This window comes from Phocoena sinus, chromosome X, assembly GCF_008692025.1.
Source record: "Phocoena sinus isolate mPhoSin1 chromosome X, mPhoSin1.pri, whole genome shotgun sequence".
Taxonomy (NCBI): Eukaryota; Metazoa; Chordata; class Mammalia; order Artiodactyla; family Phocoenidae; genus Phocoena; species Phocoena sinus.
The window spans coordinates 64,853,326-64,880,837 of record NC_045784.1 but is presented as its reverse complement, the minus strand read 5'-3'; the positions used below and the strand labels follow the sequence as shown (position 1 = coordinate 64,880,837).

The 27,512-nt window shown below is 37.7% G+C and overlaps 1 protein-coding gene across 1 annotated transcript in view; it reads left to right on the top strand.

Annotated features, from left to right (window-relative positions):
* The window catches only part of ZDHHC15 (zinc finger DHHC-type palmitoyltransferase 15), a 126,709-nt gene that overhangs the window by 61,563 nt on the left and 37,634 nt on the right, over positions 1-27,512 (top strand). The window contains exons 5-9 of the mRNA XM_032620914.1: positions 7,397-7,466; positions 8,924-8,956; positions 9,681-9,801; positions 14,378-14,510; positions 16,112-16,238. Of these exons, the coding sequence (XP_032476805.1) occupies positions 7,397-7,466; positions 8,924-8,956; positions 9,681-9,801; positions 14,378-14,510; positions 16,112-16,238 (484 nt within the window). The remainder of the gene's footprint in view (positions 1-7,396; positions 7,467-8,923; positions 8,957-9,680; positions 9,802-14,377; positions 14,511-16,111; positions 16,239-27,512) is intronic.

Genomic DNA, 27,512 nt, shown 5'->3' with positions numbered 1-27,512 from the left:
AAGCCATTTTATTTTTTGATGCATTTCAAAGTAAGTAGCTGATATCAATACACATCTACCTAAATATTTTATTATTCTTTTTTGGGTGAAATTTACATACAAAACATGCACAAATCTTAAGTGTACCATTCAGTATTTTGACAAATGTACACACCTGTGTAACTAAAACCTCTGAAAACATTACCACACCCCAGAAAGTTCTCTCATGCTCCTTCCCAGTCAAGCCCACCACCACAACCAAAGACAAGCATTATTCTGATAGTTTTCCACCATAGATTACTCCTACCTGCTCTAGAATTTCGTATAAATGGAATCATACAGTATGTACTGTTGTATCTGGCTTCTTTTATTCAGCATAATGTTCTTGAGACTCATTCACACTCTTGTGTGTTTCATTCCCTTTACTGCTGAGTAGTATTTCTTTTTTTTTACATCATTTTTTTCATCTTTATTGGAATATAATTGCTTTACAATGTTGTGTTAGTTTCTGCTGTACAAAAAGGTGAATCAGCTATATGTATACATATATCCCCATATCCCCTCCCTCTTGAGCCTCCCTCCCACCCTCCCTATCCTACCCCTCTAGGTCATCACAGGGCATCGAGCTGATCTCCCTGTGCTATGCAGCAGCTTCCCACTAGCCATCCATTTTACATTTGGTAGTGTATATATGTCAATGCTACTACCTCACTTCATCCCAGCTTCCCCTTCCCCCACTGTGTCAAGTCCATTCTCTATATCTGTGTCTTTATTCCTGCCCTGCCATTAGGTTCATCAGTACCGGTTTTTTAGACTCCATATATATGCGTTAGCATACGGTATTTGTTTTTCTCTTTCTGACTTATTTCACTCTGTATGACGGACTCTAGGTCCATCCACCTCATTACAAAAACTCAATTTCATTAGTTTCTGTGGCTGAGTAATATTCCATTGAATATATGTGCCACAACTTCTTTATCCATTCATCTGTCAATGGACATTTAGGTTGCTTCCATTTCCTGGCTATTGTTCATTGTGCTGCAATGAACATTGTGGTACATGTATCTTTTACAGTTACGGTTTTCACAGGGTATATGCCCAGTAGTGGGATACCTGGGTCATATGGTAGTTCTACTTTTAGTTTTCTAAGAAACCTCCATACTGTTCTCCATAGTGGCTGTATCAATTTACATTCCCACCAACAGTGCAGGAGGGTTCCCTTTTCTCTACATCCTCTCCAGAATTAATTGTTTATAGATTTTTTGATGATAGCCATTCTGACCGGTGTGAGGTGATACCTCATTACAGTTTTGATTTGCATTTCTCTAATGATTAGTGATGCTGAGCATCTTTTTATGTGTTTATTGGCAATCTGTATGTCTTCTTTGGAGAAATGTCTATTTAGGTCTTCTGCCCATTTTTGGATTGGGTTGTTTGTTTTTTTGATATTGAGCTGCATGAGCTGCTTGTATATTTTGGAGATTAATCCTTTGTCAGTTTCTTTGTTTGTAGATATTTTCTCCCATTCTGAGGGTTGTCTTTTCATCTTGTTTATGGTTTCCTTTGCTGTGCAAAAGCTTTGAAGTTTCATTAGGTCCCATTTGTTTATTTTTGTTTTTATTTCCATTTCTCTAGGAGGTGGGTCAAAAAGGATCTTGCGATGATTTATGTTTTAGAGTGTTCTTCCTATGTTTTCCTCTAATAGTTTTATAGTGTCTGGCCTTACATTTAGGTCTTTAATCCATTTTGAGTTTATTTTTGTGTATGGTGTTAGGGAGTGTTCTAATTTCATTCTTTTACATGTAGCTGTCCAGTTTTCCCAGCACCACTTATTGAAGAGGCTGTCTTTTCTACATTGTATATTCTTGCCTCCTTTATCAAAGATAAGGTGACCAGGGCTTCCCTGGTGGCGCAGTGGTTGAGAGTCCGCCTGCCGATGCAGTGGACACAGGTTTGTGCCCTGGTTTGGGAAGATCTCACATGCCGCAGAGCGGCTAGGCCCGTGAGCAATGGCCGCTGAGCCTGCACATCCAGAGCCTGTGCTCCACAACAGGAGAGGCCACAACAGTGAGAGGCTCACTTACCACAAAAAAAAAGATAATGTGACCATATGTGTGTGGGTTTATCTCTGGACTTTCTATCCTGTTCCATTGATCTATATTTCTGTTTGTTTGCCAGTACCATTCTGTCTTGATTACTGTAGCTTTGTAGTATTGTCTGAAGTCAGGGAGCCTGACTCCTCCAGCTTCATTTTTCTTTCTGAAGATTGCTTTGTCTGTTTGGAGTCTTTTGTGTTTCCATACAAATTGTAAAATTTTTTGTTCTAGCTCTGTGAAAAATGCCATTGGTAATATGTAGAGATGGCATTGAATCTGTAGGTTGTTTTGGGTAGTATAGTCATTTTCACAATACTGATTCTTCCAATCCAAGAGCATGGTGTATCTCTCCATCTGTCTGTATCATCTTTGATTTCTTTCATCAGTGTCTTATAGTTTTCTGCATGCTGGTCTTTTGCCTACTTAGGTAGGTTTATTCCTAGGTATTTTGTTCTTTTTTTTGCAGTGGTAAATGGGAGTGTTTCCTTAATTTTTTTTTAATTTTTTTATTTTTTTAACATCTTTATTGGGGTATAATTGCTTTACAATGGTGTGTTAGTTTCTGCTTGATAACAAAGTGAATCAGTTATACATATACATATGTTCCCATATGTCTTCCCTCTTGCATCTCCCTCCCTCCCACTCTCCCTATCCCACCCCTCCAGGCTGTCACAAAGCACCGAGCTAATATCCCTGTGCCATGCGGCTGCTTCCCACTAGCTATCTACCTTACTACGTTTGTTAGTATGTATATGTCCATGACTCTCTCTTGCCCTGTCAAAGCTCACCCTTCCCCCTCCCCATATCCTCAAGTCCATTCTCTAGTAGGTCTGCCTCTTTATTCCTGTCTTACCCCTAGGTTCTTCATGACATTATTTTTTCTTAAATTCCATATATATGTGTTAGCATATGGTATTTGTCTTTTTCTTTCTGACTTACTTCACTCTGTATGACAGACTCTAGGTCTATCCATCTCATTACAAATAGCTCAATTTCGTTTCTTTTTAAGGCTGAGTAATATTCCATTGTATATATGTGCCACATCTTCTTTATCCATTCAGCCGATGATGGGCACTTAGGTTGTTTCTATCTCCGGGCTATTGTAAATAGAGCTGCAATGAACATTTTGGTACATGACTCTTTTTGGATTTTGGTTTTCTCAGGGTATATGCCCAGTAGTGGGATTGCTGGGTCATATGGTAATTCTATAATTTCTCTTTCTTATTTCTCATTGTTATTGTGTAGGAATGCAAGAAATTTCTGTGCATTAATTTTGTATCCTGCAGCTTTACCAAATTTGATTTACTCTAGTAGTTTTCTGGTGGCATCTTTAGGATTCTCTATGTATAGTATCATGTCATCCATAGACAGTGACAGTTTTACTTCTTTTCCAATTTGTATTCATTTTATTTCTTTTTCTTCTCTGATTGCCATAGCCAAAACTTCCAAAACTATGTTGAATAATAGTGGTGAGAGTGGGCACCCTTGTCTTGTTCCTGATCTTAGAGGAAATACTTTCAGTTTTTCACCATTGAGAATGATGTTGGCTGTGGGTTTGTCATATATGGCTTTTATTATGTTGAGGTAGGCTCTCTCTCTGCCCACTTTCTGGAGAGTTTTTATCATAAATGTGTGTTGAGTTTTGTCAAAAGCTTTTCTGCATCTATTGAGATGATCATATGGTTTTTATCCTGCAGTTTTTTAATATGCTGTATCACATTGATTGATTTGTGTATATTGAAGAATCCTTGCATTCATGGGATAAACCCCGCTTGATCATGGTGTGTGATCCTTTTAATGTGCTGTTGGATTCTGTTTGCTAGTATTTTGTTGAGGATTTTTGCATCTATGTTCATCAATGATATTGGCCTGTATTTTTCTTTTTTTGTCACATCTTTGTCTGGTTTTCCTATCAGGGTGAGTGATGGGGGCCTCATAAAATGAGTTTGGGAGTGTTCCTCCCTCTGATATATTTTGGAAGAGTTTGAGAAGGATAGACGTTAGCTCTTCTCTAAATGTTTGATAGAATTCTCCTGTGAAGCCAACTGGCCATGGGCTCTTGTTTCTTGGAAGATTTTTAATCACAGTTTCAATTTCAGTGCTTATGATTAGTCTGTTTATATTTTCTATTTATTCCTGTTTCAGTCTTGGAAAGTTGTACTTTTCTAAGAATTTGTCCATTTCTTCTAGGTTGTCCATTTTATTAGCATATATTTGCTTGTGGTAGTCTCTCATGAACCTTTGTATTTCTCCAATGTCAGTGAGTAACTTCTTTTTCACTTCTAATTTTATTGATTTGAGCCCTCTTCATTTTTTTTCTTTGAGTCTCACTAAAGGTTTATCAATTTTGTTTATCTTTTCAAAGAACCATCTTTTAGTTTGATTGGTCTTTGCTATTGTTTCCTTCATTTCTTTTTCATTTATTTCTGATCTGATCTTTGATTTCTTTCCTTCTGCTAAGTTTAGGTTTTTATTGTTCTTCTTTCTCTAATTGCTTTAGGTGTAAGGTTAGGTTGTTTATTTGAGATTTTTCTAGTTTCTTGAGGTAGCATTGTATTTCTATAAACTTCCATCTTAGAACTGCTTTTGCTGCACCCCATAGGTTTTGGATCCTAGTATTTTCATTGTCATTTCTGAGTAGTATTTCACTGTATGAATATCATATTTTCTTTATCAGTTCACCAGTTGATGCTCAAGTGGATTGTTTCCAGTGCTCAACTATTATGAGTAAATCTGCTATGAAATTCTTGTACAAGTGATTGTGCAGATATGTCTTCATTTTTCTTCAGTAATACTCACTATGGAGTTTTATTGTTAGTTTTCATATGCATGAGTAGAACAGTACTGGCTGAGCAATTCTCCTCCTTTTATTTATTTCTTTATACATTTATTTATTTATTTTTGGCTTAGTTGGGTCTTTGTTGCTGCACATGGCCTTTCTCTAGTTGCAGCGAGTGGGGGCTACTCTTCATTGCAAAGCGTGGGCTTCTCATTGCAGTGGCTTCTCTTGTTGCGGAGCTCAGGCTCTAGGTGTGCAGTCTTCAGTATTTGTGGCTCGTGGGCTCTAGAGCACAGGCTCAGTAGTTGTGGCTCACAGGCTCTAGAGCACAGGCTCAGTAGTTTTCACGCATGGGCTTAGTTGCCCCTCAGCATGTGGCAGCTTCCCAGACCAGGGCTCAAACCCGTGTCCCCTGCACTGGCAAGCAGAGTCTTAACCACTGTGCCACCAGGGAAGCCCTCTCCACCTTTTAAAATTTGAAAACGAATGCTTTTTTGACAAATAATTCTAATGTTTCTAATAAGGAAGTTCGTGTTTCAAGGCTTTGGGAAGTATACTGTTGGACACTTATGTTCATCTATTTATCATTTATTTATTCAACCAATATTTATTAAGATCCCATATGACAATTGGGGATGTCTTAATATAGTCTGGGTATTAGATGATATTAAAGATTTATTGTTTACTTTGTTAGAGCATTAATGTCATGGTGGTTATGGTTTATTTAAAAGTCTTCATGCATACTGAAGTATATTGAAAAGGAGACAGACAGGAAATTTTCTATATAATTTCAAACAGTAGTAAACAGAATGGTGCGATAGAGCAGAGATTACAAACTAGAAGTATATGGGAGGAATTGGACCCAGAGATATATTCTGTTTGACCTCTAATGTGTCTTTTAAAACTTTGCATTTTTACTAATTTTTAACAATTAGAATATTTCTGCATGAAAATCCACAATTTTTGGCTACTCTTGAAAACTCAGACACTGGTAACATTCGATCTGCATTTCCCCATGGCAAAAATTAGCTAGAGCTGAGTAGTAGCCGCTCTTTTTAAACACAGCACGAATTCTCAGGTTCTTCGCTCACGACTCACTGTTCCCTGGACCCTTGAAGCATTTGTTTGCAGTGATCATGATATAGAGTAATAGAGAAGGCTTCTCTGAGGCAATGTCATTTGATCTGAGACCTTAATAAGAAAAAGTAGCTTGCAGGAATTCCCTGGTGGTCCAGTGGTTAGGAGTCAGTGCTTTCACTACCGGGGCCAGGTTCAATCACTGGTCAAAGAACTAAGATCCCACAATCCATGCAGAGCAACCAAAAATCAAAAAGTAACTTGCCATGCTAAGGGTTTGGAACTCCATTGAAGGTTTTTAGTGGAGAGTGATATGATCTGATTTAGATTTTAACAAATCACCTGGCTATTCTGTAGAGAATGTATTGTGAGGGGGCAAGAGTGAAAGCAAATAATTAGGCAGCTATTGCAGTCATCTAAGTTAGAGGTGATGGTGGCTTAAACTGGACAATGGTGTTTGACCGTATCTTTAAAAACATGTTGAAGGAACTAAACATGCATGTCCCTCTCCCCTCCTTGTTACCTCAGTTATACGCATACTTTGGTCACCACCACCACCACATTGCTAGAATGAACACAGAAACTCTGATGAATTAATAGTTCATTATGTTGAATCAGTTACGTGTGCTTAAGGTACACTTTAGGTTTAATTATTATATTAGCTCAAATTTTCATAATTTTAGTTGTTACACTTAATAATCACATAAACAGTCATACTCTATCAATGAACACAGAGAAAATTAGAAGGAAAGGAAAATGTCTTTCATGCAAGGAAATAAAGAAAAGAAGGAAGGAGGTAGAGAGGGAAGGAGAACTGATTTTTTATATCATACTTACAAAGTGAAAAGAATCCTGAACTAAAGGGTCAGAAAAACTGTACTAGTCACAGCCTTGCCACTTGCTTACTGTGTGATTTTGTTTAAGTTACTTGACATGGCTCAGGTCTTTATTTTCTATATCTGTGGAATGGTCAATTGAACTAATTTGTTCTAGAATGTCTCTTCTATTCTTCAAATTCTTATTCTAAGAACCACCTTCTTTACCATGCTTTAGGAGTTTTATCCACCTCATACAATCCAACCTCTGGAGACAGGAGATAAATTATGAATCCTGTTTTCAGATAGGAAAGTTGGAATAAACAGAGGCTAAATGATTTTCCCAAGATAACTCAAGCAATTGACAGTATAGTTTGTTTCATAATACAGAATTTTATGATCAGATATCCAGATATGAAAACTTTTCCCCTTACACTCATCCCCCAAAAGGTGCTTTTAAGATTGATCCAACAGGGAAAAAAATACATACCACAATTCTCTTATGTGATCTGTCTTTTGCTTGGTAACTTGAAATGAGGTGAGTTTGAGTGCCTGTAATCAGTGTATAACAAGTCACCCAGATTTGCTAGTAAGATATATGGTGTCATATTGATCCCTAACCAGTGCTAACCACCCTATTTTTCCTATAGCCGTAAGGTTCTGTGACCGGTGCCATTTGATCAAGCCAGATCGCTGCCACCACTGCTCTGTCTGTGCCATGTAAGTGACAGCCATAATTCCCCTGGGCTGAGCTTGGCCACTGATGGTTGCCTTAAAAACCAAGTGACTGATCCTAACATGTTGATCCTAAAGAGTATTTCCTTTCAATCATAATGAGCACATGCCAAATACCCTCACAGGGATGATGATGATTCAAACTATTATAAAGATAGGAAAGAGAAATAAAACTGCATTTAAAAAAATAAACATTTTATTTTAGAACAGTTTTAGATTTATAGAATCATTGTAAAGATAGTTCTTATATGCCCCACACCATTTTCCATGTAATATCTTACATTAATATGGTACATTTCTTACAATTAATGAACCAGCATTGATTTTTTATTTTTAGCCAAAATCCATACTCTATTTAGATTTTCTCAGTTTTTCCCTGAAGTCCTTGTTCTGTTACAGGATCCTATCCAGGATACCATATTACATTTAGTTGTCATGTCTTCTAGGCTCCTCTTAGCTGTGATAGTTTTCAGACTTTACTTGTTTTTGATAACCTTGACGGCTTTTAGAATTGTCGGGTATTTTGAAGAATATCCCTCAGGTGGGATTTGTGTGATATTTTTCTCATAATTAGATTTAGATAATGTCTTTTGGGGGAGGAAGACCAGAGAGATTAAGTGCCATTCTCATTATATCATATCAAGGGTACGTACTATAGACATGACTTATCACTGCAATGTTAATCTTAATCATCTGACTGAGGCAGTGTTTGCCAGATTTCTCCACTGTAAAGTTACTCTTCTTCCACCCCCACTCCATACTGTACTCTTTAGAAGGAAATCTCTGTGTACAGCCAACACTAAAGGAATGAGAAGTTATGCTTCCCCCACCCTGCCTTGCAGGCAGAGTATCTACATAAATTATTTGGAATTCCTCTACATGGGAGATTTGTCTCTTCTCCCTCATTTATTTATTAAATCATTTACTTATATCAATATGTGGGCATGGACAATCATTTTACATTTGGGGTTATAAGTCAATACTACTTTATTTTGTTACTCAAATTGCTCCAGCTTTGTAAAATCCCATTTTTATGCTAATAAATATAAGCTTCATGTCCTTCTTCTTGAGTGCTTGTTCCATCCATGTTTCTCTTACCCTTGATTCAAGCACAGGCTGCAGTCATGTTTTCTTCTTTACTTTTATTAAACTAAGTAAATAAAATGAGGAGAGGTATCTTGGACCTCTTCTCTGTGTCAGTATCCTAGAGTTCCCTTTTAAAAATGCCTTTTAAAGGTTGGAATTTTAGGCATGTAACTTGCTGCCAGCATGATCCTAAAGTTTTGTGATTGGCTCATCCTAGGAACAACTGAGGACAGAATAGTTTTGGAGAAGCTATAGTGAAAATCTAAGAATGAGTGTACTGGGACCATGTAAAAATTCTGGTGATACCCTGAGTTCAATTCTGAAGTTTATCACACTGTATTTTCTTCCTTTTGTAGGTGTGTATTAAAAATGGATCATCATTGCCCTTGGTATGTCCTTTTGATTAATTTCTCCCCTCTAATAGGGTCAAAGTTGTTCAATGCCTACTTTCCTAAGCGTAGTTGTAAAATGCCTGTTTCCCCTACCATAATTCATTGGGCTTTGTATTTGTGTGGGGAACAGGGAAGGCGTAACATTTTAAAGCAAGAATAAATATACCATCAAAGGTGTGATAGTGAATTCCTGGTGTCACAGAGCTAATGGTCTCTTGTCCATTAACTATAATAACTAAAGAGAGTACAGATAGTTGTCCCCTTTGACATTACATAATTCAGTTCTTTTTTTAGCTGTCTTGATGTTTGAAAAACTCTAGATTGTTAATTTAAGCAATTCTCCAAATTTTGTATGTCTGACCTAGAGAACCAGTATGAAATCATCTAACTATAAAGAGAACATGCCATAATATACTAAGTATAGCTGCGGAGATTGTAGTAGGTTTTCAGCATCCAAGATCCAGGTTTGCTTGGGTGTGTCAGGAACCAGTCCAGAACTGTTAGGTAGGCCAGCTGTCTCTGTGTCTGTAAATAAAAGGAAAAACAAGTGAGACATGAACTTGTGTTTCCAGTCTGTTCCTATTAAGGGACTTAAATTTCTGTTGAGTTTCTACACAACAGATAATGAAGCAGCAGGGGTAACACAGTTCACTCTGTATCAGTGTGTTCTAAATCAATGGATCCTGATTTCAAATTAGTTTTTCTTTTTTTCCTTTTTTAGGGTTAATAACTGCATTGGATTTTCCAACTATAAATTCTTCCTTCAGTTCTTAGCTTATTCTGTTCTCTATTGCCTGTACATTGCTACAACGGTCTTCAGCTATTTCATCAAATACTGGAGAGTAAGTTAAAAAATCCAGAAGGGTCCCCCCACCAAGAATAAATACACACCTATTCCAATCTGTGACATTGTTCACATTATCTTTTTCTTTTTTACATTTTTAAGTAGCTAATACTGAAGTAATCAGAAGGGAAAGCACAGAAAACAAGTTTCCCACATTAAATATTCTGAGATTTAAGAGGCTGTTATTTAGATGTCAGTTAAAGTTTCTATCATACATGAGAATCTTGTTGGGCCTCCAGGAACCTAATCTCTTGAGACTTACTGATTCTTTACAATGTATTTATCTAATCAAGTTTTAAAAATCTACTTCTTACCAATTTTAGGTTTGAAAAATGTTGAAACTAATTCTAAATCCCTAGTTTCCTAAGAAAAAGGCTGACAAAGCACTCCCTCGTTGTCAGAAAATACTTTCTAAATCCCTGTTCAAAGGAAGTTGCAAAATTCCTACTGGACAGAAAGATTCATTAACTCATCTTCACAAAAGACCAAAATGAAAAGGGACAGTCTTATTTGAACTTTGTATGACAAACTCTGGGTAGAGTATAAGGAGAACTGAGTTCTAATACTGGCTCTGCTACCTGCTTCACTGGCTCATTGCCAAGATCAAATGAAACATGTTGAGGGACTTCCCTGGCAGTCCGGTGGTTAAGACTTCACCTTCCAATGCAGGGGGTGTGGGTTCGATCCCTGGTCAGGGAGCTAAGATCCCACATGCCTCATGGCCAAAAATCCAAAGCATAAAACAGAAGCAATATTCTAACAAATTCAATAAAGACTTTAAAAATGGTCCACATCAAAAAAAAAGAAAGAAAGAAATGAGGAAATCATAAGATATTATCCAGTGCAAGGTTAAAAGAAAAAGATTAACCTTACACTGGATAATACCTTTAAAACAATGAAACAGATGTTGAAAATATTTTACTTTTCAAAACATGATTTCAATCATTATAATGAAATCTTTTTTAAAATCCTACTTTCACCTTTCTTCTACTTGAAGATATCAGTTATATCCCATCTATTTCCAAAAAATTGAAGGCAGATTTTCAGTTTACATATGTATATGGGGTCTGCAGCAGTATAATGATTTTTTTTTTTAATTTCATGCCAATGGACTCCAGAAGATATGTCTTCCCCACATACAACTACAATACAGTTACTAAGACATTATAACCTTACATGATGAGGGCTTTCCAAACTGACCCTGAATAGCAAAAAGCAGATGTGGGCAGAGCTACTGGTTATTACTTTAGGAATTGCACAAGAGCCTGTATAACTGGAATATCTCACCTCAGGGGGAGAGGTGAAGCACATAAATCCTGTGAGTAGAATATAGATTATAATAAACTGGAGAAAAAAAGGAGAAAGGCAAGGCAGTGAGAACATAAATAGCTGAGAATATTTAAATTATTAATTAGTGCTTTGATCCCTAGTAGTGTAGAAAATATAGTGTAGAATATTATAGAGGTATGGGCTTTGCATTCTCTCTTCGACTTGCTTAATCAATTCCAATATTTAATAACTTTAAGAATCAAGAATTATATAATGCATATCAAAATCTTCAACCCAGGGATATAAAAGTATAAGCAGAAATGAAGTTTTATCATAAATTGTCCCCAAATACAAAATGCTTCATCATCCTGGTGTCTCTTCTTTGGCCCCTTTCCACATCACAGGATCTATTATCTATTGCCCAGGTTTCCATGACCTTTTTGGCATTCTATTCACACACTAAGCCACTACCATAAAAAAAATCTCCTGCAACCAATTCAGCAGGGAAAGTGTCAGCCTTGGTCTTCACTACAGACTTTACTTGGTCCTTAACAGAGTAGGCTACTGTTTAAAAACTACCCTTTGATAACAGAGTAAACAATGTTGTATTTCAAACATTTTGCCTTTGGCCCTCCTAGTCAGCCAATAATCAAATACCACAATGCCAGCCAGGTGCTGTATGCTTCTTTTACCCTCGAAAGTTAATATCTAGATATGAATTAATCTCCAGAAATGTGCCAGTATTCACAAGCAAGGGGTGAAAATAGCCTTGCCCTTTTCCTATTCCTTCATTTTTTTCTCCACAATAAACTAGCTCATGCCTGACAGATGCCAGGCGAGGAAACCTGCCCTGGCTTGCCCTCATAATGAAAAGGGCATTGACAGTTCAGAGAAATGCTTCTTTGCAGTCTCTCCAGCCAGAGAGCACTTTAGTGTGGTTTAAAGATGGCTTTCTCAGTTCAAATTGAGTCTCCCCTAAAATGAAAAGTAAACACTGCCATGTATTTTAAAAGCCATGTATCACGGAGACTAGCTGTGCTCCTAAGAATAGCAACCTCCATTTGTATGGTACTTTACCATTTTCAAAGCACTTTCATATCTATTATATCATCTTATCCTCACCACAACCTTGTGAACTAGGTAAAGCAGGAATTATTAGACTAATTTAAAGATGATAAAACTGAGGGTCATAGTAGTTAAGTGACTTGCTCAGGATCACCCAGCTTCTAAGTTGCAAAGTGAGAACTTGAACTTGTCTGACCCTTAAGCCCAGTAATCTTAAACACTGTACCATGTCCTACTGCCCATTATGGTCCTACTATAGAGAAGCTCTAGCTCCTTTGAAATAAAGAATTCAGAAGACCATCAGATTGTGGTTCTCCTCTCAATATTAACTTAAAGAGTAGCACTTTGATAGGAAATTGATATTTGACTTATGAAAAAAGTAGTAATATACACCCCACACACTGGGCCATGAATCTCCTCATAGAGGCTATGAATTCTTTTAGAACTGAGATAATAGGATTAATCTACCAATAACCACTGTTTCTGGTGGTTATTGCTTTGAGTAATTTAGCTTGGTTATCTCCTGAGTAGGTAATTTTGAACATAGGGCCATCACCCTCTTCTAACAAAAAAGAAAGTTAAATATTAAGGACTTTATCAAGGGACAACACAGTAGATATGCTTTGGCAGACAGAAGAGAGTTCTATAAGAGCAATTAGGGAAGGGAAAGACTTGCAGCTCAGCCCCTCAGAGTGTGAACTGACTTTATATCAGTCCCGACTGCCCAGCCATTTCCTATTGTCCATCTAAACATGAAAGATAAGAAGTAAAATAAATGTGAGCTTTAAAAGCTTTTAAAAACTTATTTAAAAAGTAGAGATTATGAAAACAAAAACACAGCCAGGCAAAAACCACTACAAAATCTTTCCTATAAATTCAAAACAAAACAAAAAAAAACAATCAAATTCAATTTGGGTGCTTAGGCCAAGATTTTGTAGAGGAATCATTTCAAAAAGGAGCTTCACATAAAAGTTCATGAAGGTCAAAGTCCTTGGTATAGCTATTTCCTGGGGTGCTCTGCCCCCAGGCAAATTTCACCCAGACCACCCCTCAGCTGAAAGCATCTGACTGGTTTACTTCACTTTATCTTCATCCTTCAAACACATACTGTCTGGAAGATTCCCAATATTTCCTTACATCAAAATAAATATAAATCTCCTCTAAGAGACGAAAAAAATCTGTACCATCTGAATTTGCCAAGTGTTTCCAAGCCTTAACGTTCTCCTTCCAAACTGTAGTAGAACTAGATCCTAATGTCAAGGTCCACTTCAACCAAGAATCACCTTTACTACTCAAGAGCATTTGGAAATATTTCAAAGCAATTCATCACACCAAAACAATGATCAACACAGGAAAGGGGGAAATAAAGAAAAGTCTTTCTCCCAACTGCTTACTCCAAAATTGAAAATGTTTTCTAATGTTCTCTTCAGAAGACAAAATGTTACATGCTGTGCATGCTATAAAACTTTAGAAAATTCATTCTAGTCTGGGGCTGCTTTAAAAAAACAAAACTGTTGCCATGTGGAAAATGAGATGTCCCAGCTAACTATAAAAATCTTTAGCTACCTACTTTTACAATTACCTGTCAAATCTTGCATGATTTTACTGTCTAAACAGCTGTTTCACAGGATGTAATATACCAGCACATTCTACTTCAACTATAAAAAACAACCACACAAAATTTGCAGTAGCTTTAAAATCAAGTCGACTTAGAGGTAGAACATTTTAAAATTCTACCTATGTGTTTTAACTTCCTACATATATCACTGTGACATTTTTAGCACACATATATCCAAAGAAACATGACATATAAAGTATTCCAGAATAACCCACCTTGAAACAAGAGGGTGAACCATATGACCTCAAGATCACCTCTAGCCAATGACTCAAAATTTACAAACTAAATGGAATACAAGCTTAAGAGGTTGCATACCAGTTATGGCTTCAGTATACTCTTTTAACCTTACCCTTTTCTAATTGGTACATTATATACTCTATTTTACACTGAACTGCACTTAAGCAAAGATCCATTTTAGGCTGTGTAGGCTGATAGCATATCCATAATAAGGTATGGTCATCCACAGAAAGAACTGTTTTGTAAAAATTTTACAAAATCTACTTTTTAAATTACAGCTAGACATTTTATACATATGGAAGAAAGTACTAACCTATACAGAAAAACTAGCCAAACCTTATGACTTTAATCCTTTCTTTCTGTTTGTTTATTATTTCTTTTCTAGGGGGAATTGCCCAGTGTTCGCTCTAAGTTCCATGTCCTTTTCCTCCTCTTTGTGGCCTGCATGTTTTTTGTCAGCCTTGTGATTCTCTTTGGTTACCATTGTTGGCTTGTCAGCAGAAACAAAACCACCTTAGGTAAGACTGGATATTAAGACTAGGAAAAAAACATGTGAATGTATATCCCTGTGACCTATGGATTGTTCCCAAGGAAGAGAGAAACTTCCAATGAAACATTTCACCTGCAGTGACATCTCTTTGCCTCCAAATGGAAACAGATGTAAACATGTTTTACCAAACTGGAGAGCCATAGTGAATGAAGCTTACAGACTAAAGAGAACATTAGTGAATAAAACCTCACACAAAACCAAAAATAACCATTGCTTTTTATAGTTCATTCTGGGTAATAGTTCCCCAGATTTACAGCTTGAAAATTTTGAAAGGGTGTTCACATAAGGAAGTGAAGGAAAGAATCAGTACAGAAGGGAGCATCAGAAGGAGGAAGTCAAGGTCAATAAAGATAGAAAAACCTAATTTATTGAACACTTCTAAAAACAGAGTCCTGAGAAAAAATCCAAACCAACAAATCATTGAATATCTACAGTTATCAAGGAGCTGTGTAGGGACTGTGGGAATGAGATAAACACATTGAACAAGTGAGTCTCTAGAAAATGAGCACAAGAAATGAAAATTTTTCTCTGAAAATTTTTCCACTACTCTATATTCTGGGCTTTTATTTGGAGAATTGCATTTCTGATGGATCCAGTGCAATAATCGTTTTCATGGTGAAACAAATATTTATACTGTACACAAATCAATGCATGAGGGTTAAGGAGAAAGTGTCCGAATACTGAATGTTTAGCTAAGATAAATTTGAGGAAAGTATAGTGCAAAAGCCACTATACTTTTGGAATTCATTTGCTAATAATGATAACAGCTAAGAAAGTATTTGCACTTATTTTCTAAACCAAATATATATGTAGCACTTAGTTGCTAGGGTAGTAGATTAGCATATTTGGCTTAGAGATCAGCTACAGTGTAGAAAAGTACTAAAAGCTTCATGATAACACAATCTGAAAACAAAGAACAAAAGGGAAATGGTCAGATGCAGCCAGAGTCCAACAGTGAAAGTGTTTGCTTAATGGGATAAATGTGTATCTAAAAATAATGTGCACTAACATGGTCCAATTTCTCATAGTCGTTGAGGTGATTATAGTTCACCCATTGACATTTTTTCTGGAGTAAAACTCAATTTCTTACATTGCGGGCTTCAGTGTGAACATGTTCATTTCTGAAATGTTTCAAAACCAAATCAATGTCATTACCATCTCTTTATGTGTCATTACTTTCATCCCAGCTCTAAATATAGAGACCATTTGGCTGTTACTGCCATTGAGATTCAAATAAAGTGCTGTTAGATTTGTTCTTTCACTCCTTACATGCAGTACAAACTACATACTACCCCTATGACTGTTCAATTATTTCTACCATCATGTGTTTCTTCTGCATTTTTTTAAAAGAGTGTACCAATTCTTTATGTTTAATAACAAACTTACTTTGTATTAGTGATTAAGCTGGTTTTTACCAAGTAATTTAGCAATAACTAAGAATGAGGGGCCTGTGCTACCACAGCAAAAAATATTGTAGAAGCAAGTCACATTCATGGAGAACTGTAAAATTGTAATGGTCCTGATTATTGCTCTCTTCTTCTTTTCTTCAACTTCCCTACCCCACCATAGAGGCCTTCTGTACTCCAGTGTTTACAAGTGGCCCAGAGAAAAATGGGTTCAACCTTGGCTTCATCAAAAATATCCAGCAGGTGTTTGGAGATAACAAGAAGTTCTGGTTACTACCTATTGGGTCTAGGTAGGTAACTATTACCACTGAAAGAAGTTGATGCTGGACCATGCCTTGAAGTATCAAATTCAATTTTGACTGTATTATGCACTAGATATCAGTCCAATGTAAAACTGTATTTCCCGAGTTTTTCATTACTAGGTTAGTAAAGATAAATCAGGTGGTGAGGGCATGATACAATAAGCATTCTCATGCTTTGTGTGTAGCAGTGTAAACTGGTACCAGTCATTTGTAAATGAATTTGGATTGTAAACAACTCTGTTGTTTTTCTTCTGTATGTATTTGTACATATTTTTAATCACAGTATACATACCACTTTGAACTTTACATTTTTCACTTAAAATATAGTAATCATTTCCCCTTATTGTGACATAGTCTTTACTTTTTAAATTTATTTATTTTTGGCTGCATTGGGTCTTCATTGCTGGGCACAGGCTTTCTCTAGTTGCGGCAAGCAGGGGCTACTCTTCATTGTGGTGGCTTCTCTTGTTGCGGAGCATGGGCTCCAGGCACATGGGCTTCAGTAGTTGTGCATGTGGGCTCAGTAGTTGTGGCTCGTGGGTTCTAGAGGTCAGGCTCAGTAGTTGTGGCACACAGGCCTAGCTGCTCTGTGGCATGTGGGATACTCCCAGACCAGGGATTGAGCCCGTGTCCCCTGCATTGGCAGGCAGATTCCCAACCACTGCACTACCAGGGAAGCCCTGTGACATAGTCTTTATAACCATTACTTTTAACTATATCGTATTCCAGCCAGTGGGGAAATATATATTCCCATAGTTTAGTTTGTTTAGTTTGTTTCCGAATTATTGCCTGGAAATAATGCCACAATGAACATTTTTGTGCCTAGTTTATCTCTAGCTTTAGAATAACTCCCAGAAATGGAATTACTGGAACACTGGACATGGAGATGCTTATGTTTTTTGATATATACAAATATATGGACCTTCTAGCCTGTTCCATTTATCTATATTTCTGTTTCTGTGCTGATACCATACTGTTTTGATGGCTATAGCTTTGTGGTATAGTCTGAAGCCCAGGAGCCTGATTCCTCCAGCTCTGTTTTTCTTTCTCAAGATTGCTTTGGCTATTCGGGGTCTTTTGTGTCTCCATACAAATTTTAAGATTTTTTGTTCTAGTTCTGTGAAAAATGCCATTGGTAATTTTATGGGGATTGCATTGAATCTGTAGATTGCCTTGGGTAGTATAGTCATTTTGACAATATTGATTCTTCCAATCCAAGAATATAGTACATCTTTCCATCTGTTTGTGTCATTCTTCGATTTCGTTCAGCAGCGTCTTATAGTTTTCGGAGTACAGGTGTTTTGCCTCCTTAGGCTTATTCCTAGGTATTTTATCCTTTTTGGTGTGATAGTAAATGGGATTTTTTTTGAATTTCTCTTTATGATCTTTCATTGTTAGTGTATAGAAAAGCAACAGATTTCTGTGTATTAATTTTGTATCCTGCAACTTTACCAAATTCATTGATTAGTTCTAGTAGTTTTCTGGTGCTATCTTTAGTATTTTTTAGGTATAGTATCATGTCATCTGCAAACAGTGATAGTTTAACTTCTTCTTTTCCAATTTGGATCCCTTTTATTTATTTTCCTTCTCTTATTACTATAGCTAGGACTTCCAAAAGTATGTTGAATAAAAGTGGTGAGAGTGGACATCCTTGTCTTGTTCCTGATCTTGGAGGAAATGCTTTCATCTTTTCACCATTGAGTAGGATGTTAGCTGTAGTTTTGTCGTATATAGGCTTTACTATGTTGACGTATCTTCCCTCTATGCCCACTTTCTGGAGAGATTTTATCATAAATAGGTGTTGAATTTTGTCAAAAGCTTTTTCTGCACCTATTGAGATGATCATATGGTTTTTAGTCTTCAATTTGTTGATGTGGTGTATCACACTGATTGATTTGTGGATATTGAAGAATCCTTACATCCCTGAGATAAATCCCACTTGATTATGCTGTATGATCCTTTTAATATATTGTTGGATTCAGACTGTAAGTGTTTTGTTGAGGATTTTTGCATTTATGTTCATCAGTGATATTGGCCTGTAATTTTCTTTTTTGTGGTATCTTTATCTGGTTTTAGTATCAGGGTAATGGAGTTTTCTTAAGAAACTAAGAATAGAGCTGCCATATGATCCTGTAATCCCACTCCTGGGCATATATCCAGAGAAAAACATAGTCTGAAAGGATACATGCACCCCAATATTCACTGCAGCACTGTTTACAATAACCAAGACATGGAAGCAACCTAAATGTCTATAGACAGATGAATGGATAAAGAAGTTGTGGTACATATACACAATGGAATATTACTCAGCCATTAAAAAGAATGAAATAATGCCATTTGCGGCCACATAGATGGACTTAGAGATTGTCATACTAGGTAAAGTAAGTCAGACAGAGAAAGAGAAATATCGTATGATATGAATTATGTGGAATCTAAAAATAATGATACAGATGAACTTATTTACAAAACAGAAACAGACTCACAGACTCAGAGAACAAACTTATGGTTACCAGGAGCAAAGTGGGGGGGGGGGGGATAGGGAGTTTGGGATTGACAAAAAAAATTGTATATCACTATATTGTACATCTGTAACTTATATAATATTGTACATCAACTATACAACAATTAAAAATAAAATAATTTATAAATGAAAAAAACAAATATATGGAGAAGAAAAACAACAGAGGGGAAATATACCCCCAAAATGCTCTAAGTGGTATGGGCAACAGTCTTAGAAATTATTTTTTTTGTCTCCACTTTTCATATTTTGGGATTAAATGTTTATATTACTTTCATGGAGGGAAAAGTTAAAGTTTTAAATTTAAACAAGAACAAAAAGCAAGAACAAACAAAGATTGATTTAGAGATTCTAGGTAATTCTTATAATTGAAACAGGAATGAAGAGAAAGCAATGAAGGAGAGATGAGCTTATGTCCTCTGAGTGACTTCATGAACCAGATTAAAACTACTATCAACTAAACTAGCTCTAGAGCAAAGCTTATTTATAGGCTTCTTGCAATCCCCTTTAGATCCATTCTTCAGACAGGGATACAGCCATTTGTTCACTTATTTGAGGAAACTTTGCTGGAGTAAGGTGGTAATTAAGAAAGATTTTCTCCTCTTCATTAATTGCCCTAGTAGTTCCTCTGTACCAGTTAGTGTTTACAGGCTTATTGATTTAAAAGCTGTGGTATATCCTATGCCCTGGCTATAAATCACAAGACAAAACTGTGTCAGTGGGTAATGTTTTTTTTTTTTTTTTTGCGGTACGCGGGCCTCTCACTGCTGTGGCCTCTCCCGTTGCGGAGCGCAGGCTCAGCGGCCATGGCTCACGGGCCCAGCCGCTCCGCGGCATGTGGGATCTTCCCGGACCGGGGCACGAACCCGCGTCCCCTGCATCGGCAGGCGGACTCCCAACCACTGCGCCACCAGGGAAGCCCCAGTGGGTAATGTTGATTAATAACTAATACCAGCAATTATTTGCACCCCACTCACACACATACATACACAAACACACAATATCACTACACCAAAGGGAGGTCTAAAATGAGTCTTCTTTGGAATAAAGAACAAGAGCAAAAATCAAAGCCCACTCACTTATAATCAATATAGTTACATCCTCTGTAGAGAACTGTCAATTCCGGGGTAGGATAATTGCCCCAAGGATCTGCACTCTTAGAAATGCCTCACTTTGGCTCTTTCTCCCAGCTTTTAATAACGTTTCTGCCATACAAGCCAAATAACAGGGCATTCGGCCATTATTATTATCTATCACCAATTCACAGCACCTTATCTCCAGTGAATTCAATGATTCTTTTTATATTCAAACAGAAAGTCACAAAAATTATAATCATCCTCATCAGTACACTCAGTCCCATGTAATATTTTTTTTTCATCTTGATCTTTCGTTAGCACTTTTACGAATTCATCAGTTTTCCATTGGAGTTCTCAAAATGCTTATTCATTCAGTTCAGCAGTATAGTCAGTTACCAGAAACCTGTACTTGTCAGAGTGTTTTCCATGAATTCCTTGAAGATGAAACCCTTTTATAGGAACATTTTTGCAAAAGCATCAGAGTACACCCAGAACTGTCTGTAAATGACAAAAGACTTAAAAATGACCATGGTTAAAGATTTGATGAAAGTTCATAATAATGCAATTGACAAGGAAATTTAGTTATTTCTGAGATATACATTTTAAAGTAATAACTAGAATTATGACATTATACCAGAACATATAAGATTTTTTGAAATTTCATGTAATGTCTGAAACATCTATATTAACATATTTCCATAAAAATAACCCAAAGAAAATTTAGTATTAGTTGTTTTTTGTTTGTTTTTTTATACTGCACGTTCTTATTAGTCATCATTTTTTTTTTTTTTCCGGGACGCGGGCCTCTCACTGTTGTGGCCTCTCCCGTTGTGGAACACAGGCTCCGGACGTGCAGGCTCAGTGGCCATGGCTCACAGGCCCACCTGCTCCGCGGCATGTGGGATCTTGCCAGACCAGGGCATGAACCCGTGTCCCCTGCATCAGCAGGTGGACTCTCAACCACTGCACCACCAGGGAAGCCCTAGTCATCAATTTTATACACATCAGTGTATACATGTCAATCCCAATTGCCAGCACACCATCATCCCCACCCCACTGCAGATTTCCCCCCTTGGTGTCCATACATTTGTTCTCTACATCTGTGTCTCAAGTTCTGCCCTGAAAACCAGTTCATCTGTACCATTGTTCTAGGTTCCACATACATGCATTAATATGCGACATTTGTTTTTCTCTTTCTGACTTACTTCACTCTGTATAACAGTCTATAGATCCATCCACGTCCCAACAAATGACTCAATTCGTTCCTTTTTATGGCTGATTAATATTCCATTGTATATATGTACCACATCTTCTTTATCCATTCGCCTGTCGATAGGCATTTAGCTTGCTTCCATTATCTGGCTATTGTAAATAGTGCTGCAATGAACATGGGGGTGCATGTGTCTTTTTGAATTATGGTTTTCTCTGGGTATATGCCCAGTAGTGGGATTGCTGGATCACATGGTAATTCTATTTTTAGTTTTTTTAAGGAACCTCCATACTGTTCTCCATCGTGGCTGTATCAACTTACATTTCCACCAACAGTGCAAGAGGGTCCCCTATTAGCCACACCCTCTCCAGCATTTGTTGTTTGTAGATTTTCTGATGATGCCCATTCTAAATGGTGTGAGGTGATACCTCATTGTACTTTTGATTTGCATTTCTCTAATAATTAGTGATGTTGAGCAGCTTTTCATGTGCTTCTTGGCCATCTGTATGTCTTCTTTGGAGAAATGTCTATTTAGGTCTTCTGCCCGTTTTTTGATTGGGTTGCTTGTTTCTTTAATATTGAGCTGCATGAGCTGTTTATATATTTTGGAGATTAATCCTTTGTCCATTGATTCGTTTGCAAATATTTTCTCCCATTCTGAGGGTTGTCTTTTCGTCTTGTTTATGGTTTCCCTTGTTGTGCAAAAGCTTTGAAGTTTCATTAGGTCCCATTTGTTTATTTTTATTTCCTTTACTCTAGGAGGTGAGTCAAAAAAGATCTTGCTGTGATTTATGTCTTAGAGTGTTCTTCCTATGTTTTCCTCTAAGAGTTTTATAGTGTCCAGTCTTACGTTTAGGTCTCAAATCCATTTTGAGTTTATTTTTCTGTATGGTGTTAGGGAGTGTTCTAATTTCTTTCTTTTACATGTAGCTGTCCAGTTTTCCCAGCACCACTTATTGAAGAGACCGTCTTTGTCCATTTTTACCTTTGCCTCCTTTGTCATAGATGAGTTGACCATAGGTGTGTGGGTTTATCTCTGGGCTTTCTATCTTGTTCCATTGATCTATGTTTCTGTTTTCGTGCCAGGACCATATTGTCTTGATTACTGTAGCTTTGTAGTATAGTCTGCAGGAAGGGAGCCTGATTCCTCCAGCTCCATTTTTTCCCCTCAAGACTGCTTTGGCTATTTGGGGTCTTTTTTGTCTCCATACAAATTTTAAGATGATTTGTTCTAGTTCTGTAAAAAATGCCATTGGTAATTTGATAGTGATTGCATTGAATCTGTAGATTGCTTTGGGTAGTAGAGTCATTTTCACAATATAGATTCTTCCAGTCCAAGAACATGGTGTATCTCTCCATCTGTTGGTATCATCTTTAATTTCTTTCATCAGTGTCATAGTTTTCTGCATACACGTCTTTTGTCTCCCTAGGTAGGTCTATTCCTAGGTATTTTATTCTTTATGTTGCAATGGTAAATGGCAGTGTTTCCATAATTTCTCTTTCAGATTTTTCATCATTAGTGTATAGGAATGCACGAGATCTCTGTGCATTAATTTTGTTTCTTGCAACTTTACCAAATTCATTGATTAACTCTAGTAGTTTTCTGGTGGCATTTTTAGGATTCTCTATGTAAAGTATCATGTCATCAGCAAACAGTGACAGTTTTACATCTTCTTTTCCAATTTGTATTCCTTTTATTTCTTTTTCTTCTCTAATTGCCATGGCTAGGACTTCCAAAGCTATGTTGAATAATAGTGGTGAGAGTGGGCATCCTTGTCTTGTTCCTGATCTTAGAGGAAATGCTGTCAGTTTTTCACCATTGAGAATGATGTTTCTGTGGGTTTGTCATATATGGCCTATATTATGTTGAGGTAGGTTCCTTCTATGCCCACTTTCTGGAGAGTTTTTATCATAAATTGGTGTTGAATTTTGTAAAAAGCTTTTTCTGCAACTATTGAGATGATCATTTGTTTTTATTCTTCAGTTTGTTAATATGGTGTATCACGGTGATTGATTTGCGTATATTGAAGAATCCTTGCAACCCTGGAATAAATCCCACTTGATCATGGTGTATGATCCTTTTAATGTGTTGTTGGATTCTGTTTGCTAGTATTTTGTTGAGGATTTTTGCATCTATATTCGTCAGTGATATTGGTCTGTAATTTTCTCTATTTTTTGTAGTATCTTTGTCTGGTTTTGGTATCAGGGTGATGCTGGCCTCATAAAATGAGTTTCGGAGTGTTCCTTCCTCTGCAATATTTTGGAAGAGTTTGAGAGGATGGGTGTTAGCTCTTCTCGCAATGTTTGATAGAGTTCTCCTCTGAAGCCATCTGGTCCTGGACTTTTGTTTGTTGGAAAATTTTTAATCACAGTTTCAATTTCATTACTTGTGATTTGTCTGTTCATATTTTCTGTTTCTTCCTGGTTCAATCTTGGAAAGTTATACCTTTCAAATAATTTGTCCATTTCTTCCAGGTTGTGTATCTTATTGGCATAAAGTTGCTTGTAGTAGTCTCGTAGGATGCTTTGTATTTCTCTGGTGTCTGTTTTAACTTCTCCTTTTTCATTTCTAATTTTATTGATTTGAGTTCTCTCCCTCTTTTTCTTGATGAGTCTGGCTAATGGTTGATCAATTTTGTTTATCTTCTCAAAGAACCAGCTTTTACTTTTATTGATCTTTGCTATCATTTCTTTCATTTCTTTTTCTTTTATTTCTCATCTGATTTTTATGATTTCTTTCCTTCTGCTAACTTTGGGGTTTTTTTGTTCTTCATTCTCTAATTGCTTTAGGTGCAAGGTTAGGTTGTTTATTCGAGTTGTTTCCTGTTTCTTAAGGTGGGCTTGTATTGCTATAAACTTCCCTCTTAGAACTGCTTTTGCTGCATCCCATAGGTTTTGGGTCATTGTGTCTCCACTGTCATTTGTTTCTAGGTATTTTTTTTATTTCCTCTTTTATTTCTTCAGTGATCACTTCGTTATTAAGTAGTGTATTGTTTAGCCTCCATGTGTTTGTATTTTTTACAGATCTTTTCCTGTAATTGATATCTAGTCTCATAGCGTTGTGGTCGGAAAAGATACTTGATACAATTTCAATTTTCTTAAATTTACCAAGGCTTGATTTGTGACCCAAGATATGATCTATCCTGGAGAATGTTCCATGAGCACTTGAGGAAAATGTGTATTCTGTTGTTTTTTGGATGGAATGTCCTATAGATATCAATTAAGTCCATCTTGTTTAATGTATCATTTAAAGCTTGAGTTTCCTTATTGATTTTCATTTTGGATGATCTGTCCATTGGTGAAAGTGGGGTGTTAAAGTCCCCTACTATAAATGTGTTACAGTCGATTTCCCCTTTTGTGGCTGTTAGTATTTGCCTTATGTATTGAGGTGCTCCTATGTTGGGTGCATAAATATTTACAATTGTTATATCTTCTTCTTGCATCGATCCCTTGATCATTATGTAGTGTCCTTCTTTGTCTCTTCTAATAGTCTTTATTTTAAAGTCTATTTTCTCTGATATGGGAATTGCTACTCCAGCTTTCTTTTGGTTTCCATTTGAATGAAATATCTTTTTCTATCCCCTTACCTTCAGTCTGTATGTGTCTCTAGGTCTGAAGTGGGTCTCTTGTAGTCAGCAAATTTATGGGTCTTGTTTTTCTGTCCATTCAGCCAATCTGTGTCTTTTGGTGGGAGCATTTAATCCATTTACATTTAAGGTAATTATCGATATGTATGTTCCTATTCCCATTTTCTTAATTGTTTTGGGTTCGTTATTGTAGGTATTTACCTTCTCTTGTGTTTCTTGCCTAGAGCAGTTCCTTTAGCAGTTGTTGTAGAGCTGGTTTGGTGGTGCTGAACTCTCTCAGCTTTTGCTTGTCTGTAAAGGTTTTAATTTCTCCATCAAATCTGAATGAGATACTTTCTGGGTGGAGTAATCTTGGTTGCAGGTTTTTCTCCTTCATCACTTTAAATATGTGCTGCCAGTCCCTTCTGGCTTACAGAGTTTCTGCTGAAAGATCAGCTGTTAACCTTCTGGGAATTCCCTCGTGTGTTATTTGTTGTTTTTCCCTTGCTGCTTTTAATATATTTTCTTTTTATTTAATTTTTTACAGTTTGATTAATATGTGTCTTGGCGTATTTCTTCTCGGATTTATCCTGTATGGGACTCTCTGTGCTTCCTGGATTTGATTAACTATTTCCTTTCCCATATTAGGGAAGTTTTCAACTATAATCTCTTCGAATATTTTCTCAGTCCCTTTCTTTATCTCTTCTTCTTCTGGAACCCCTATAATTTGAATGTTGTTGCGTTTAATGTTGTCCCAGAGGTCTCTGAGACTGTCCTCAGTTCTTTTCATTCTTTTTTCTTTATTCGCTCTGCAGTAGTTATTTCCACTACTTTATCTTCCAGGTCACTTATCCGTTCTTCTGCCTCAGTTATTCTGCTATTAATCCCTTCTAGAGTGTTTTTAATTTCATTTATTGTGTTGTTCATCATTGTTTCTTTCATCTTTAATTCTTCTAGGTACTTGTTAAATGTTTCTTGCATTGTGTCTATTCTATTTCCAAGATTTTGGATCATCTTTACTATCATTATTCTGAATTCTTTTTCAGGTAGATTGCCTATTTCCTCTTCATTTGTTAGGTCTGGTGGGTTTTTATCTTGCTTCTTCATCTGCTGTGTGTTTCTCTCTCTTCTCATTTTGATTATCGTACTATGTTTGGGGTCTCCTTTTTGCAGGCTGTGAGTTCATAGTTCCTGTTGTTTTTGGTGTCTGTCCCCAGTGGCTAATGTTGGTTCAGTGGGTTGTGTCGGCTTCCTGGTGGAGGGGACTAGTGCCTGTGTTCTGGTGGATGAGGCTGGATCTTGTCTTTCTGGTCGGCAGGTCCACATCTGGTGGTGTGTTTGGGGTATCTGTGGACTTATTATGATTTTCGGCAGACTCTCTGCTAATGGGTGGGGTTTTGTTCCTCTCTTGCTAGTTGCTTGGCATAGGGTGTCCAGCACTGTAGCTTGCTGGTCGTTGAGTGAAGCTGGGTGCTGGTGTTGAGATGAAGATCTCTGGGAGATTTTTGCCATTTGATATTACGTGGAGCTGGGAGGTCTCTTGTGGACCAGTGTCCTGAAGTTGGCTCTCCCACCTCAGAGGCACAGCACTGACTCCTGGCTGCAGCACCAAGAGCCTTTCATCCACATGGCTCAGAATAAAAGGGAGAAAAAGTAGAAAGAAAGAATTAGTAGAAGTAGAAAGAAAGAAAGAAAAGAGGCAGGGAGGGAGGGAGGGAAGAAGGAAGTAAGGAGGGAAGGAAGGAAAAAAGAAAGAAGATAAAGTAAAATAAAGTAAGATAAAATATAATAATGTTATTAAAATAAAAAATAATTATTAAGAGAAAAATAAAACGGATGGATAGAACCCTCAGAGAAATGGTGGAAGCAAAGCTATACAGACAAAATCTCACACAGAAGCATACACATACATACTCACAAAAAGAGGAAAAGGGGAAAAATCATAGATCTCGCTCTCAAAGTCCACCTCCTCAGTTTGGGATGATTTGTTGTCTATTCATGTATTCCACAGATGCAGGGTACATCAAGTTGATTGTGGAGCTTTACTCCGCTGCTTCTGAGGCTGCTGGGAGAGACTTCCCTTTCTCTTCTTTGTTCTCACAGCTCCCAGGGGCTCAGCTTTGGATTTGGCCCCGCCTCTGCATGTAGGTCACCGGAGGGCGTCTCTTCTTCACTCAGACAGGACGGGGTTAAAGGAGCCACTGATTTGGGGGCTCTGGCTCACTCAGGCCAGGGGGAGGGAGGGGTAAAGATGAGGGGCGGGCCTGCGGTGGCAGAGGCCAACATGACGTTGCACCAGCCTGAGGTGCGCCGTCCGTTCTCCTGGGGAAGTTGTTCCTGGATCCTGGGACCCTGGCAGTGGCGCGCTGCACAGGCTCCCCGGAAGGGGGTTGTGGATAGTAACCTGTGCTCGCACACAGGCTTCCTCGTGGTGGCAGCAGCAGCCTTAGCGTCTCATGTTTGTCTCTGGGGTCTGCGCTTTTAGCCGCAGCTCACGCCCGTCTCTGGAGCTCCTTAAAGCAGCGTTCTTAATCCCATCTCCTCGTGCACCAGGAAACAAAGGGGGAAGAAAAAGTCTCTTGTCTCTTCAGCAGGTCCAGACTTTTCTCCGGACTCCCTCCCGTCTAGCCATGGCGCACTAGCCCTCTTCTGGCTGTGTTCATGCTGCCAACCCCAGTCCTCTCCCTGCACTCCGACCGAAGCCTGAGCCTCAGCTCTCAGCCCCGCCCACCCCGGCGGGGGAGCAGACAAGCCTCTCGGGCTGGTGAGTGCCTGTCTGCACCGATCCTCTGTGCGGGAGTCTCTCCGCTTTGCCCCCCACAACCCTGTTGCTGTGCTCTCCTCCACGGCTCCGAAGCTTCCCCCTCCGCCACCTGCAGTCTCTGCCGGCGA